Source organism: Eubalaena glacialis, chromosome 18 (assembly GCF_028564815.1).
Source record: "Eubalaena glacialis isolate mEubGla1 chromosome 18, mEubGla1.1.hap2.+ XY, whole genome shotgun sequence".
Classification (NCBI taxonomy): Eukaryota; Metazoa; Chordata; class Mammalia; order Artiodactyla; family Balaenidae; genus Eubalaena; species Eubalaena glacialis.
Window position 1 is genome coordinate 14,273,636 of NC_083733.1, and position 16,672 is coordinate 14,290,307.

Genomic DNA, 16,672 nt, shown 5'->3' on the forward strand with positions numbered 1-16,672 from the left:
AACAATGGTCTCCAGATGAAATTTCCTATCCATTTTTTTTCTGTCCATTAGCCTTCCTTCCAACCTGCCTATCCTCCAAACTTTAAAAAAAAAAAAAAGCAGTGGAATATGCAAGTGGCAGATTTGACTCTGAGAAGTGAAAAGAATGAATCTCGATTTTATATTAGCTCCATGATAGAAAGCAAACGTGGTAATAATTCTGTCCTTTAACATCTCAGGCAAAGGAAAATGATGTCTTCTACTGCAGCAAATGACTCCCCAGGCATTCAAGGGCAAGCACAGCCAGTGTGGTTAAGCCCTCACAATCCTCTTTCTCCCTTTTCTCCACTCCTAAACTTGATGGTGGAATGGCTAACACAGAGTAAAACCAGATTTGATTAGGACTCAGCACATTTAATACTCACTGTCCCTGAAAAACGTTATAAATTCCCTAACCAGTTAAAAGTACTTATTTTATAGTATTTTCTCAATCTGAAATTCACCTCTCTAAAGGGAAGAATTAGTTCTCAAGTCCTAATCAGTTTAAAAACAAGACTGATCAGGTCTCTCGGGCCTTATCCTCTACCACTTTGACTCTTCATATGATTTACCTGGGGTCTCAGCTTCCTAGGGGCATCTACACTTCTCCACCTATTAAAAAGGAATGACCTCTAATCTTTGGCTTGTTAAGAGACCCGAGGACTTCCACATTTATTTTGACCATTTTTATCATTAGTATACAACGATAATGTGGTTACTTCATGATTCATGTACAAATCATCCACTTAAGGTAATTAATTTCCTGTTTAGCTTTTTTGCTCTCTAAGTTACCTTAAATCTACCAGTCAACCTGTATCTATACCCATATACTCTGCCTTCATTCCTGTTCTTATCTAAGACCAAACCCTTTCCTTGCGTACTAGATTTCAATCCTTCTCACTTACCTTAGGATTTTCCTGAAGCATCAATTTTCCCTCTTTACTGAACATTCACAGCTTATAACAATACTTAAATAGCCTCATCTTAAATATTAAATAAACTACCCTCAATCTCAACATCCACCTCCAGCTACTGCCCCATTTTTCCAATTACCCTTTACAGCAAAACTCCTCAAAGGTGTTATTTATACTCAATATTACCACCTCCTCACTTTCCCTTCTCTCTTCTACCCACCCCATCAGACTTCTCTACCCAACATTCCACAGAAACTGTTCTCACCAAGGTCACTAATGACTTTGCCAAATCTAATGGCTAAGTCCACATCCTTGTTTTATTCTACTTTTTACAGCTTTGGACACAGTTGATCTCTCCTTCTTTTTTAAAAATACTTTATCCACCTGGACTCCAGAGCACTGCAGTCTCCTGGTTTTCCTCCTACTTCACGACTACCCCTTCTTAGTGTCATCCTCTGTTGGCATCTCCTCCTCTTTCCACCCTCTTCTTTATCTCCACTCACTCCCAGCATCATCTCCTCCACCCTTGGTGGTAAGTAGCATCATTACACTATGACTTTTAAATATTTGTCTGTAGACCCAACATTTCCCCTTTATTGCAGACAATTGTGTCCAACTGCTTCCTTGATATTTCCACTTGGATGTCTAAAGGGAAGTTCAAACTTAACATATAAAAAACAGAGCTCCTGAGTCCCTACCTCACTCCTACCCAGCCTCGTTAACCTTTTTTTCTTCCACTTTCCATATCTCAGCAAATGGTGGCACCATTCGGTCAGCTGCTGGCCAAAATACTATGAGAAACTAGACTCCTGTTTCTTCACACCCTTTATCTAATTCATCAGCAAACCCTGACAGCTCTACCATAAAAATATAGATCCTTCATCCACTTACTTCTCATCACCTTCACTGTTACCACCCTTGTCCAAATCATCCTCATCTTTTTCTCGCAAACTATTACAATAGGCTCTTGTCTCTATATTCATCAGGGTTCAGTTCCGCTACATATAACAGGGAACAGAAGAAAATAAGAGCAACTTAAACTAGGCAGCTAGCAGTTTATTTCTCTGCTAGAAAGTCCAGAGGTAGGTGGGCCAGGTTGGTATGGTCACTCCAGAGCGTCGTGAGAGACACAAATTCCTAAATTCCTGCTCTACCAGTCTAGCACAGGGTCCATCCTCAATGCCGCCGGATGGGGCAGAGTGATTCCTGGGATGCCAGCTATTCTCACAGCCAAGCTGCAGGCAGGAGAAGGCAGAATAGAGCACTTTCCACTGTGTCAGCTTCCGTCAAGTACATGCGTTTGGAAGTCCTGCTCACATCTCACGGGCCAACATTTAGACAACATGCAGCTGCAAAGGAGGCTGGGGAAATGCAACATTTTGTTTCTGGCAGCAACAAATCCAATCAAAATATGTGATTCTCTTACCAATGAGGAAAGAGAAAATGGATGTTAAGAGTAGACAACTAGCCATTATGCCTCACACCCTCTTCAGTCTATTCTCCACACAGCAACCAGAGTGATCTTAAAAATGTAAGCCAGATACGTCATTCCTAATCAAAACTCACCAGTGAAGATAAAGGGAAAGAATCAAGCATTTATCCTATCTTTCCTGTATGAACTGTACCTCAGGATCCTTATTAACTCATTACAAAAATAAAGTGTAACAACAGACATTTTGTGCCTCTTGATGTGATGCAATAGAAAATACCACGTTACCTAAGAATTCTGGTCCCTCCAAATCAAACATGAATCTAAACAAGGCTCTAGACCTAATTACCAGTCTATAGGAAACAGAGGGGATGGAGGATCATTCTATGGAATCTGGTGGAGTTGCACTCAGTACCTTGTTTGGATCCCAATTTAAGCAAACCAACTTACACATATACATATGATTGATTTAAGCAACTTAAAATGCATATATATCATTGATTTATGTGATATTTATATACATATATCCACACGCCTCTACATATACATATATGTTTTAATATTACTCAACTGGGGAGATGTGAGTACTGACTAGATATTTGATGATATTAAGGAGTTACTGTCATTTTTTAGGTGTGATAATGGTACTGTGGTTACGTTAACTTTTAGAAAGGACCTTATCATTTAGAGACAAACAATGAAGTATTTACAATGAAATGATGTATGGGACTAGCTGCAAAATCCTCTGAGGCAGGGGACAGGATGATGAAGCAAGACTGGTCATGCACTGACAGCTTGAAAATCTGGGTGATGACAGTTCACTATATCATTCTCTATATTTTTACATATGGGTGAAAGCTTCCATAATAGAAATATTTTCAATAACTTATGGTGGCTTCCTATTCTACTTTGCATGATTTCTAAGACCCTTCATGGTCTTACCCTCTACAAACCTTGTCTCCTACCATTTTCCCAGCAGCTTCCTCTGCTCCAGCCACGCTGACCTTGCACTTCCCTGACCTGTTGTCAGACATATTTCTGTCACAGGGCCTTTGTAAGTGCTGTTCCTGCTCCCAGACAAATATCTTCCCAGTTTAGCTCTCTGCCCAAATGTTACCTCATCAGAGAAGTCTCCCCCTGATCTTCCTACTGAAAGGAAACAGTCCCCATTCTCTATCACTCTCTGCTCTCTATCATGTCAATATCTGATATTAAATGATCTGTTTGCTTATTCATTGTGGAACATAAGCTCCATGAAGGCCAAGCTTCTTCTATTCTCCACTGGATCCTGGCTGACAGAACTGGGCCTGGTGCAGAGTGAGTGAAATAATATTCATTTTAATATCTTTATTTGGATACACCATTATCAAGAGTTCTTCATAAAGAGAATGCCTGAGATCCTCATTAGCCATATTATAAAATGATATTTGTCAAATCCAGAAAGCTAGAAAGTAGTGATGTGACTCACTGAAGATATGAAACAAAATGGGAAGAAACACCTTTAAATAAGCCTTCTTAGATATCTTTCTCCTGGTTGAAATGACGGGAAAAAAGTTAACATCTAATACATTCGTGGCACAAAAAGATATTTGAGCCCCCTTTTTATATGCTTTTGCTTTTATCATCGTCAGGCCATCCTCAAGTTGAAGAAACTACCTTATATTTTCTTGAGATTAACTTACTTATCTTACTTGGCAAATATTTACTGCACACTTCCTATATGTTAGACCCCGTACTAGGCACCTGGATTACAGGGGAAACCCAGACAGAACTAGGGAGGGCGAATGCTAGGCAGGAAGAAAACTAAATCCCTATCATTATTTCTGTCAACAAGAATCACTGATTGTAGAAAATCTTATGACATCTATACTTTAATTCAAAGTGCTGGCACTATAGTTCATTAATGTTACACTCCTGGGTAACAAATTATGTTAACGTTTTTCTACTCTTCTTGGGCCATGTTCTTTAAATTTCATAGTAACAAATCAAGAAAACTATTTTGACAACAAATTAGATATTTTCTCAAAACATAACTGAGCAATAAGATTACATCACTTCATATTTTCTTCAGACCACTGCTGCCATTTCCATATGCCAACACTATTACAAAGAGATGCTTTCTTAAGTCCAAGGAAGTACCCAGTTTTGCTTTCCTACATAAGCCTAATATTTTTTATACTCCTTTTAATAGTAAAGATACAGATTTAAGAGGTCAAGAAAAATGCCAGTCTCCAGAATTTTATAGTGTTATGATAACATTGATTACTATATTTCTACCGTCCATGACATGTACACTAGGATTATTAGATAAATAACATAGCCAATCTTTTTTTTTGTTTCAAGTCCACGTGAAAAGAAGAGATAAGGAAAGCCAAAGTGAATTTCCTGCACCTGTTATCTGGGTATTTGGCATTCTAAACAAGTTAAATCTCCAGGAAGCTAGATTAATAGATGACAGGAAAAAATGTAAATTGCATTATCATCTTCGACATGCTAATATACATGGGTGCTGAAAATCCAATTGAAAGGGGACTGGCTTATTAAACTGTGGCATGCTGCAATTTACATATCTCACCCTCCAGATGTGAGGAGGGTAAATGAGAATGGAGTGTGTTCAGATCAGCAGGGGATAAGGAGGAAAAATACATATGCACATTGGCTATCAATTTGGCCAACTGGAGAAAAAGTGACACAGTGAAAAGACTGACTTTTATTCTTCCTGAAATAAATCTGGCTCTAGTACTCCTCTGCTACATTCTGGAGCAGCACTAAAGACAGCACAACGAACCCTAGCTGGTCATTCTGTGCATGGACCTGTTGGTTTTCCAACAGTAAGAGCGAATGTAGATGCCCAGACGACTGGAAAAACTACTGGGATGGAGCCCTGCTGATGGTGCAAGGGTGGCAGGATCTTTGCAGAAAAAGGGAACCAAAACTAGCAGCGGGAGCTTCCCCCAAGACCCACCATCAGTCTTAGACAGTCAGCAGAAGGAGAAATCACTACGTCCTTAGAAAAACATATTATGTCAATTATTTCATAGCTTAGAGCCCAATCCAACACAAAATCCTAATGTGTCCAAAATTAGGTAAATTTCTCATAGGTAGCCATTATACTCACTCTATCTCTCCTCATACATGCATGTAACCATTGATAACATTCAAATACTTAGAAGAAGAAACAGTAAAACAACATTTAACTTATTTTTTTTAATTAAGGCTTTCCCCATAGGCCATAGGCAATGATGATGAAATGGAATGCTAAGAGGGAATAAAAAAACTAGGAGTGGGCTTCCCTGGTGGCGCAGTGGTTAAGAATCCGCCTGCCAATGCAGGGGACACGGGTTCGAGCCCTGGTCCGGGAAGATCCCACATGCCGCGGAGCAACTAAGCCCATGCGCCACAACTACTGAGCCTGCGCTCTAGAGCCCGCGAGCCACAACTACTGAGTCCGCGTGCCACAGCTACTGAAGCCCGTGTGCCTAGAACCCGTGCTCCGCAACAAGAGAAGCCACCGCCATGAGAAGCCCGCGCAACGCAACGAAGAGTAGCCCCCGCTCACCACAACTAGAGAAAGCCAAAGACCCAACACAGCCAAAAATAAATTAATAAAATGAATTTATTAAAAAAAAAAAAACTAGGAGTAAGATAAGCTTCCACGAAATATAGCCAAGTAATAATCCTCAATGGGAATGCTGGTATTTCATACTTAAAGTAAATACAAACTCACCTAAAATATATTTCAGTTATTTATTTGCTGTATAGATAAGCAGTAATAAAATCTCTCTCCCTTTGCTTTTAACATTTGATGAGGTAAAATTTTAAATATACACAAATAAAACAAAATAGTATAACAAATCCCATGTATCCATCACCCAGATTCAACAGTTATTAACATTCTGTCATTCCGGTTTCATCTGTACCTCCATCCATTCACCTTTCTATTGTTATTATACTTTAAACGTTTTTAAGGTAAAGTTTAGATATTTTGGAGTGCACAAATATTAAATATACAATTTTGATGAATGAATTCATCCATGTAACCCACACATCCATCATGACATAGAATATTCCACCTCTTCAGAAACTTCTGTGTATCCCTTTCTCAGCCAGACTACCTACAGGTAGAATAATACTTATTCAACAGAAGATATTTTTTTCTCCAGCACAGAAAAAAATTAAGGAAAGCCAACTCCTCAAATCCAGCAAGCTTAATATTTCAAGCTGCACAAAAGCTTATTATATTCAGCTTTTATAATTAATTGACAGTGTAGGAAAATTTGACACCCAAACTAAATCCAAGTACTGTTCTCTTCACAGAGAGTATTCAGATATAGAGCCTGGAGAAAAAAATAAGGACTTCAATAACGTATAACAAAAAGCACTACTTCTGGAACTATTTATCTTTCTGTTTATTTCAATAATACCCCAAACAAAATGATAAGTTCATAAACACAGCCCAAGAAACAAACAGTAATACTACAAAGTGGAAAAATAATAACAGCAGTATAATAGTAATGAAATTTCTAACCACTTGCTCCAGTGATATATGCTTGGCAGACCACATTAAATTCTCTATCCCTGCTCTCCAGAAAAGCAGAAACAGTAGCACCAGCACCAGGAATACTGGTAATGACATTTACAGCAGCTAATAAGTATTAGTGATGGAGAAGCAGAGATTCAAAGCTAGTTCTCTGTGTCTCCATTGCGCTCTTTTGATTCCAACCATAACGGCACAATACAGATAAGCAAACACACTATTTAACATTACATATAACCTGACATTTCGTTAGGCCTATTTTAGCCTTGTTTTTTGTCCTCGCTCTTTCAATCATGCTGGTAAAAGCCCTTTCCTCCTCTACACAAGTCCCCACTTTGGCCCTTACAGAGGAAAACTCAACCCACAATTCTGCAGTCTTGGAGAAGGGCTGGGGAGAAGCCTCCTCCCTCAGTCCCCCAAGCTAGTTTTTCCTTCCAGAAGTAACTGGAATTTATACAACTGAGGAGAGCCTGAGAACAGGCTAGATTCCTGACAGCTGTGGTGGTGCTGGAGGGAAATGGCCTCTTTTTGAACTCAGGCTCTTTCTAGCCAGTCTGTGTGCAGACAAGGATAAGCAGACAGGGCAGGTCTCTGCTTTTGGCTCCAGCCTCTCCTCTCGTGCTTAGGAAGAGCTACTGGTGAGGTCACCCCTTCACCGAGGACTGGTTATCTACCGGTCATTAAGGAGCAGAATATGGCCTCAGGTCCTGGCCATATTTTTTGCCATTAATGAGGCTAATACTGTGATCAATATTGGATCTTAGGACTCTTTCCTAAACTAGTTAGAGTGTGGGGAGGAGGGATGCAACTAACAAGAATCCCAAACTTCCAAGAAGGCATAATCTCTACCCTTTGTCTCAGCTCATTGCACCTGGACCACATCTTTTCCTCTTTGGTGTCTCTCTAGCTGTACAGTCCAGCATAAATATGCTGAAGTAGGTTCCATGGGAGCATCCAGAAGGATTATCCTTCTTTACACTCTGGCTACTTGCAGCTCATATAAGCCCTCATCACTGTTTGACAATCCTCTCCGTATTCCCAATGGTGCACCATCCCCTCCTCTCATCCACCCTCACCATTCCTCTCCTCACCACCACCACCACCAATACCATCAACGACACCAACAACACTGTCGACGACACAGCTACCACCACCACCACACCAACACCACCTCCTCGAATGCTCAGAATTGCAAACTGCTAGTGACAAGCATTCAACCAGTTTGTTGCCAGCGCTGCTGTTACCTTGTTCTCCTCTGGAGTAAAGAGGATTCGGAAAACGGATGGCACTCCTGGCGCTACTTTGTGGCTAATATCTTTGGGGCTGATTACTTTAAAGTAAGGTGAACTTTCCTCAACAACTTTCACCATCCTTGGAACCTGCAAGAAAAACACAATAATGGGCACTGTACATATGAAAGCAGAAGAAAAAGGACAGGCCTTGCAGTTAAACGTGAAATCTCCATCTACTACTTACTAGCCATGTGACTTTGGTTAGGTCTGAACTTCTGTTTCCTCAAGTGTAAAAGGAGATGACAGTACTTACCTTTAGCCCAGTACCTCACACAAAGTAAGCACTCAATGTACTTTAGTTTTAATTTTTATTAACATTATTATTATTACTCAATTTAATTGTTACTGCAAATCTTTATTTTATTATTTAAATGTGACTATTTTCGAAGACTAACTGCTTAATCATCTAAAACCCCACCTACACGGTGGAGTTGCACTGGACTTCTCAACATTTGAGAACTGCTCTGGGAGAAGAAATCACACTTACTGCACTCTTGCTATGGATCATCCACTGTACATGAGATGCCACTTGATCCTCACAATAACCTCTGAGCTTCACTACAATTCATTCTACAGATGAGGAAACAGACACTTGCCCTAAGTGCTACAGCTTTACCAAGCAATGGTGTTCCAAATCAAGTCCCAGCCTAACTCCACCTTCCCTCCCTATAGGACTGTCCTACCTAAACACCACTGTGAAGCAAGAACACAGAGGGCAGTACAATCCCCAAGGCCAGTCTCAGAGCAGCTTCAAACAGTCCCATCCTTTTAAAGTCTTATTCCTCTGCTCTGCTTGCCTCATCCAGAGTACATATTTCTATCTCAGATAGCCCCAAGCAGTAAAAGAAATGTAACTGTGAGAAGGGGGGTGGTCAGGGGTGGAGGTTCTAGGGACACAGGAATGGGAGAGGATTGTTTTTTTAAAAACTCAAAGGGGGCAGAAGAAAGTTAACTATAGTTAAGTATGTCCTAGGAGTCTCAGGTGAAATATGAGGAAACAGGAACTCCCACAACCTCTCAAAGCTGAAACCCAGATGCAGAAGGGAAGAAGAAATGCAGAGAGAATTCAGACAGATCTCAAGACTAGAGAGTGGGGAGGTAAGAAAGAGATGTGTAAATATCTGGTAGGAATAGAATTGGCTTTGCTGGTAAGAGAAATGTGCAGTGGTGTTTATGATGTGTTGAATGATGCCATATAAGCTTGCTGGGAATACTTTAGTAAGAGCCTAACTGTGGATTAAAAACTAGAAAGGAAAACAACAGCAACACTAATAATAATAAGAAGAAGAATAGTAACATTGCTTTAGTGCTTATTATAGGACAGACACTGAGCTGAGTACTTTACATCCATTATCTCATTTAATATTCCAAACAACCTATTGAAATGGGTGCTATTCTTATCCCCATAGCTTGGAGAAGTGAAGTGACTTGCCCAAAGTCTACAGCTGGGAGACAGTTTACCTAGAATCTGAACCCAGATTAGTCTGACTCTGGAGTCTGAGTGCTTATAATTGTACCCCAAGTGAATTGTGTTGTGGCTTGTAGAGTGTTCATGGCTTACTTTCAACTTGTGTGTTTAAGAGAGGTAGAGAAACAAAGACCAAACAGGCTCTGTCTTTTGCACTCATGGCAGTCAGGAAGCAAATAAAAGGTAAACGACACAGAAAGCATTTCTCAGTGCCCCAAATGTATCTCAGTGGTTCCTTGCGTATCCATGAACCAGGAAGTAGAGAAGCATGCTTACATCAGCCACCTCGTATGAAGGTCCTGGGAGTAACTCACCAAGAACAAGCCCGCCTAGCCTAGAGAATCTGTCTGCTTGTTGATAGCTGAACTTTCCTTAGATGAGGACCTTCCTTTCATGGGATCCAATACTCTAGCAGCATCTTACCAAGAAGTGTGGGTTTTATCCATGAGAACTGAATGCCCTTTGGCAGACAAGACTCACACATGCCTCTTATCCTTGACGTGCTCATATACACTCAGTGACAATCATTTCTTGCTTATGGCTGGGGAGGAGTAGCCAAAGTACCCTTTGGACTAGCTCCTCTCTGCCTTTAATAGCCTAAAAAAACTTGAACAAGAGTCAAAAAGTAATGGAGAAAGGGAAAACGAGAACTCGAAGTGAGAAACTAAATTGGTTGGCAGCCCTGCATGAAAAGAGAGAGTCCTAATGTCTATGTAACTCACCTCTTTCTGAGGTCTAGGAACATAACCCTAGACACCTCGGGTTTTTTTTCTTCTCTCTGCCTACCCTTTAGCTTCCATCCCATGAGCTTCTCTTGCTAACACGCCTTTAGCGAAGAACTAAATGTTCCATTTTCTCCAAAGTCTGACTTTGCTGTCACTAAATCACCCCATTGATCTCTGAAAGGCATCACTGATTCCTTTAATGAGCTAATGTACTGAATATAACTGCAAGTCTTCCCATTTGCCTTGAATTCTTGCATAGTCTTCACTTATTTTCCCTACTTTATTATAGCTAGAATTTTTGTCTCAACATTCTAAGACTCCCATAAGTATTTCTACTTGTCCTTAACACCTGATGCTTAGCATCTCTCTAATACCTTCCTTCCTACCTGATTACTTTTCACACTTAACTGTGCTTCATGCTGACCTTCTGCATTATTCTTCCTTTCATTATTGTTACATGTCAAGGAAATCTTCAGTCATTTAATACTCTTTCTTGAAATATACCCTAATATATCTCTGAAAGAAAAGGCATAAGGGTGGAGAAGAAATCCTCAGTTGCAACCACAAAGAAACAAGGTACAGACAGTGGGAGAAGCCATCCAAAACTATCTGTAGACAAAACCTGAAGGCTATCCGAGGTAGAAGGGAGGAGATGGAAACGAGAAAAGGGGATCTTCTTTTTTGTTTTTTGTTTTTAAATACAATTTGCAGAATCTAAATGCATTGGCTCAACAACTGCAATTCATATGAGTAGAGTTGATACCTTCAATTGGGGAAATAGTGGCTCTAACGTGGAGTATGTAAACATGAACAGTAATCATCTTGTATTAAATGAAAACCTAGCCCAAATGGTCACTCATGAGAACTTCATGACACTGATCTAGCCAATCCCTTATTCAACAAAATGTCATGCACGCACTGGGAGTTTACCATTTGTTGGGTACTGCCCTGGGACTGAGCATTTAGCAACAAACCAACCAACATAGTCTTGTCTTCATTAAGCTTACAGTCAAAGGGCATGTTTTTATCTGTTTTCCTAGGCCTATCAAGTTAAAGAGCTTATCTAAGCCCCTACAGGATCCCATTTTATCTAATCCCTTCTTATATATCCATGAAAGGTACAGTCATCCCAGCAAACATACTCACTATGTCATTGTTCCTCAAAACCAGTGGAACTTCATAGACTTCACAGGGAGTGTAGTTCTGAAATACAATTTCTGATGGAAAGGGCTGGAATAAGGCCTGATCCAGGTCAATTCCTGGAAACTGCAGTTGAAAGAATAAATTAATCATAGAGTCACACAATGGCAGAAATGACTGGGGAAGATAAGAAATTACTACATATACCTATGAATATTAACACCAAGAACAAAGGAAACATTCAAAAAGGGGTAAGTACTATAAACACTGTTATAATCAGTAAGGTTATTGTCATCAACTTCTTTAATACAAAAGAAAGTAGGTTTTGGTCCTCAATTAAAAAAATAGGCTAGTTAGAACAACAACTCAAAACTTCCATTTCCAGTAATGGTGAATAAGGTAATTTGAACCAACTCCCCTATGAGAATAAGAAAAAAAACTGTATCAACAAAAACCTGTTTGGAGGCACTGAGGGATTAACAAGACAGTATTATATAATGTTAAAACTGAATTATCTCAAGCTAGTAGCTTATGTAGTATCCAACAGGTTTTGAGTATTGCCATGTTTCCCTTAAAAATTCAGAATACCCTATGATGCCCTGTTGAGTTCACGGTTGTATCCTGGGAGCACCTCAGCAGAGAGTTTGGAAATTGAAGATGTAAGTATCCACCTCAATAATTTAGAACAACAATAGCAAACATAAAAAACACATTAAAACCCAAACAAAAAAATAAAAATGACACAACAAAAATAGCAGAAATTAATGAAATACAAAGTAACTGTCCCACAGAATCAACAAAGCCAAAAGTTGAGTCTTTAAAGACTAATAAAAATAGTAAAATACCTGAGTCTGATCAAGAAAAGAAGACAGAGCCAATTATAAAAGAGCCAATTATAAAAAATGAAAATGGGAACATTACTACAGAACCCAAACTAAGTAAAACGATAACAAATGCGAAAATTTAGATTAAAATTATAAATTCCTAGAAAAATACAATTTGTCAAAACTAGCACAAAAAGAAATAGAAAATATGAAGTGTTCCCTAACTATTAGAGAAATTGAATCTGTAAAGTAAAAACTTTTCATGGATAAAACTCTGGCCCAAATAGCTCTACAAGCAAATTCTGGCAAACATTTAAAGAAAATACAACTTGGGGCTTCCCTGGTGGCACAGGGGTTAAGAATCCACCTGCCAATGCAGAGGACACGGGTTCGAGCCCTGGTCCAGGAAGATCCCACATGTCGCAGAGCAACTAAGCCCGTGCGCCACAACTACTGAGCCTGCACTCTAGAGCCCATGAGCCACAACTACTGAAGCCCGTGTGCCACAACTACTGAAGCCCACGTGCCCTAGAGCCCATGCTCCGCAACAAGAGAAGCCACCACAGTGAGGAGCCCACGCACCACAACGAAGAGTAGCCCCCACTCGCCACAACTAGAGAAAGCCCACACACAGCAATGAAGACCCAACACAGCCAAAAATAAATAAATTAATTAATTTTTTAAAAAGTGTGGCACTGCCATTTAAAGAAAATACAACTCAAACATTATAGAAACTCTCCCAAAGGAAAGAAAAACAAAAAATTTGGGGTCGCCAAACCAAGATGACAGAATAGAAGGATGAGGAGCTTACCTCCTCTCACAAATACATCAAAAGTACATCTACATGTGGAATAATTCTCACAGAATACCTGCTCAATGCTGGCAGAAGATCTCATAAAACCAAAATTGCCAGAAAGATTACCACATAACCAGCTAGGATGAAAGAAAAAAAATAAATGAATCAGGACAGGACCTGCGCCCCTGGGAGGGAGCTGTGAAAGAGGAAAGGTTCCCTCATCCTGGGAAGCCCCTTCACTGGCGTGGTGATCAGCTGGGACAGAAAGGGAGCTTCAGAGGCTTGGAGGAGAGTGCAGCAGTCAGTTTACAACAGGCAGAACAGAGAGAGCACAGTGCAAAAGCAGTCCTAAGAGGGAAGTTCATAGCAATACAGGCATTCCTGTAAAAAACAAGAAAAATCTCAAATAAACAACCTAACCTACCACCTAAAAGAATCAGAAAAAGAATAACAAACAAAACCTAAAGTTAGCAGAAATAAGGAAATAATAAAGATCAGAGAGGAAATAAATAAAATAGAGATTTTTAGAAAGTAGAAAAAAACAAGTAAAACCAAGAGCTGTTTTATTTAAAGGATAAACAAAATCAACAAACCTCTGTTCAGGTTCACCAAGAAGAAAAGAGAAGACTCACATAAACAAAATAAGAAAGGAAAGAGGAGAAATAACAACCAATACCACAGAAATACAAAAAACCATAAGAGAATACTATGAACAATTATATGCCAACAAATTGGACAACCTAGAATAAATGGATAAGTTTCTAGAAACATACAGCCCACCAAAACTGAATCAAGAAGGAATAGATAATTTGAACAGACCAATCACTAGAGATGAAATAGAACCTGTAATTTAAAAACTCCCTGCAAACAAAAGTCCAGGACCAGATGGCTTCACTAGGGAATTCTACCAAACATACAAAGAACTTACACCAAAACTCTTATATCAAACTCTTCCAAAAGACTGAAGAGGAAAGAACACTCCCAAAGTCATCCCATGAAGCCACCATTGCCCTGATACCAAAACCAGACAAAGACAATACCAAAAAAGAAAATTACAAGTCAATTACAAACCAAATCTAACAACACATAAAAAAAGATCACACACCACGATCAAATTGGATTCATCCCAGGGTCACAAGGATGGTTCAACATAAGCAAATCAATGTGATATACCACATCAACAAAAGAAAAGACAAAAACCACATGATCATCTCAATAGATGCAGAAAAAACATTTGATAAAATTCAACATCCATTCATGATAAAAAAAAAACTCTTACCAAAGTGGGTATAGACGGAACATATCTCAACATAATAAAAGCTATTTATGACAAACCCACAGCCAACATAATACTCAACAGTGAAAAGCCAAAAGCCTTCCCACTAAAACCTGGAACAAGACAAGGTTACCCACTCTCACCACTATTATTCAACATAGTTTTGGAAGTTTTAGCCACAGCAATCAGAGAAGAAAAAGAAATAAAAGGAATCCAAATCGGAAAAGAAGAAGTAAAGCTGTCACTGTTTGCAGATGACATGATACTATACATAGAGAATCCTAAAGATGCTACCAGAAAACTACTAGAGCTAATCAATGAATTTGGTAAAGTAGCAGGATACAAAATGAATGCACAGAAATCTCTTGCATTCCTATACACTAATGATGAAAAATCTGAAAGAGAAATTAAGAAAACACTCCCATTTACCATTGCAACAAAAAGAATAAAATATCTAGGAATAAACCTACCTAAGGAGACAAAAGACCTGTATGCAGAAAATTATAAGACACTGATGAAAGAAATTAAAGATGATACAAATAGATGGAGAGATATACCATGTTCTTGGATTGGAAGAATCAACAGTGTGAAAATGACTCTGGTACCCAAAGCAATCTACAGATTCAATGCAATCCTTATCAAACTACCACTGGCATTTTTCACAGAACTAGAACAAAAAATTTCACAATTTGTATGGAAACACAAAAGACCCCGAATAGCCAAAGCAATCTTGAGAACGAAAAATGGAGCTGGAGGAATCAGGCTCCCTGACTTCAGACTATATTACAAAGCTACAGTAATCAAGACAGTTTGGTACTGGCACAAAAACAGAAATATAGATCAATGGAACAGGATAGAAAGCCCAGAGATAAGCCCACGCACATATGGTCACCTTATCTTTGATAAAGGAGGCAAGCATATACAGTGGAGAAAAGACAGTCTCTTCAATAAGTGGTGCTGGGAAAATTGGACAGGTACATGTAAAAGTATGAAATTAGAACACTCCCTGACACCATACACAAAAATAAACTCAAAATGGATTAAAGACCTAAGTGTAAGGCCAGACACTATCAAACTCTTAGAGGAAAACATAGGCAGAACACTCTATGACATAAATCACAGCAAGATCCTTTTTGACCCAGCTCCTAGAGAAATGGAAATAAAAACACAAATAAACAAATGGGACCTAATGAAACTTAAAAGCTTTTGCACAGCAAAGGAAACCATAAACAAGATGAAAAGACAACCCTCAGAATGGGAGAAAATATTTGCAAATGAAGCAACTGACAAAGGATTAATCTCCAAGATTTACAAGCAGCTCATGCAGCTCAATAACAAAAAAACAAACAACCCAATCCAAAAATGGGCAGAAGACCTAAATAGACATTTCTCCAAAGAAGATATACAGATTGCCAACAGACACATGAAAGAATGCTCAACATCATTAATCATTAGAGAAATGCAAATCAAAACTACAATGAGGTATCATCTCACACCGGTCAGAATGGCCATCATCAAAAAATCTAGAAACAATAAATGCTGGAGAGGGTGTGGAGAAAAGGGAACACTCTTGCACTGTTGGTGGGAATGTAAATTGATACAGCCACTATGGAGAACAGTATGGAGGTTCCTTAAAAAACTAAAAATAGAACTACCATACGACCCAGCAATCCCACTACTGGGCATATACCCTGAGAAAACCATAATTCAGAAAGAGTCATGTACCAAAATATTCATTGCAGCTCTGTTTACAATAGCCAGGACATGGAAGCAACCTAGGTGTCCATCATCGGATGAATGGATAAAGAAGATGTGGCACATATATACAATGGAATATTACTCAGCCATAAAAAGAAACGAAATGGAGGTATTTGTAATGAGGTGGATGGAGCTAGAGTCTGTCACACAGAGTGAAGTAAGTCAGAAAGAGAAAAAGAAATACAGTATGCTAACACATATATATGGAATCTAAGGGAAAAAAAAAAAAAAAGGTCATGAAGAACCTAGTGGCAAGACGGGAATAAAGACACAGACCTACTAGAGAATGGACTTGAGGATATGGGGAGGGGGAGAGGTGAGATGTGACAGAGTGAGAGAGTGTCATGGACATATATACACTACCAAATGTAAAATAGATAGCTAGTGGGAAGCAGCCGCATAGCACAGGGAGATCAGCTCGGTGCTTTGTGACCACCTAGAGGGGTGGGATAGGGAGGGTGGGAGGGAGGGAGATGCAAGAGGGAAGAGATATGG

The 16,672-nt window shown here is 39.3% G+C and overlaps 1 protein-coding gene across 1 annotated transcript in view; it reads right to left on the bottom strand.

Annotated features, from left to right (window-relative positions):
• The window catches only part of HYDIN (HYDIN axonemal central pair apparatus protein), a 389,934-nt gene that overhangs the window by 324,739 nt on the left and 48,523 nt on the right, over nucleotides 1–16,672 (bottom strand). Inside the window, exons 4-5 of the mRNA XM_061172597.1 lie at nucleotides 11,530–11,649; nucleotides 8,143–8,277 (exon numbers count right to left, since the gene is read on the bottom strand). Of these exons, the coding sequence (XP_061028580.1) occupies nucleotides 8,143–8,277; nucleotides 11,530–11,649 (255 nt within the window). The remainder of the gene's footprint in view (nucleotides 1–8,142; nucleotides 8,278–11,529; nucleotides 11,650–16,672) is intronic.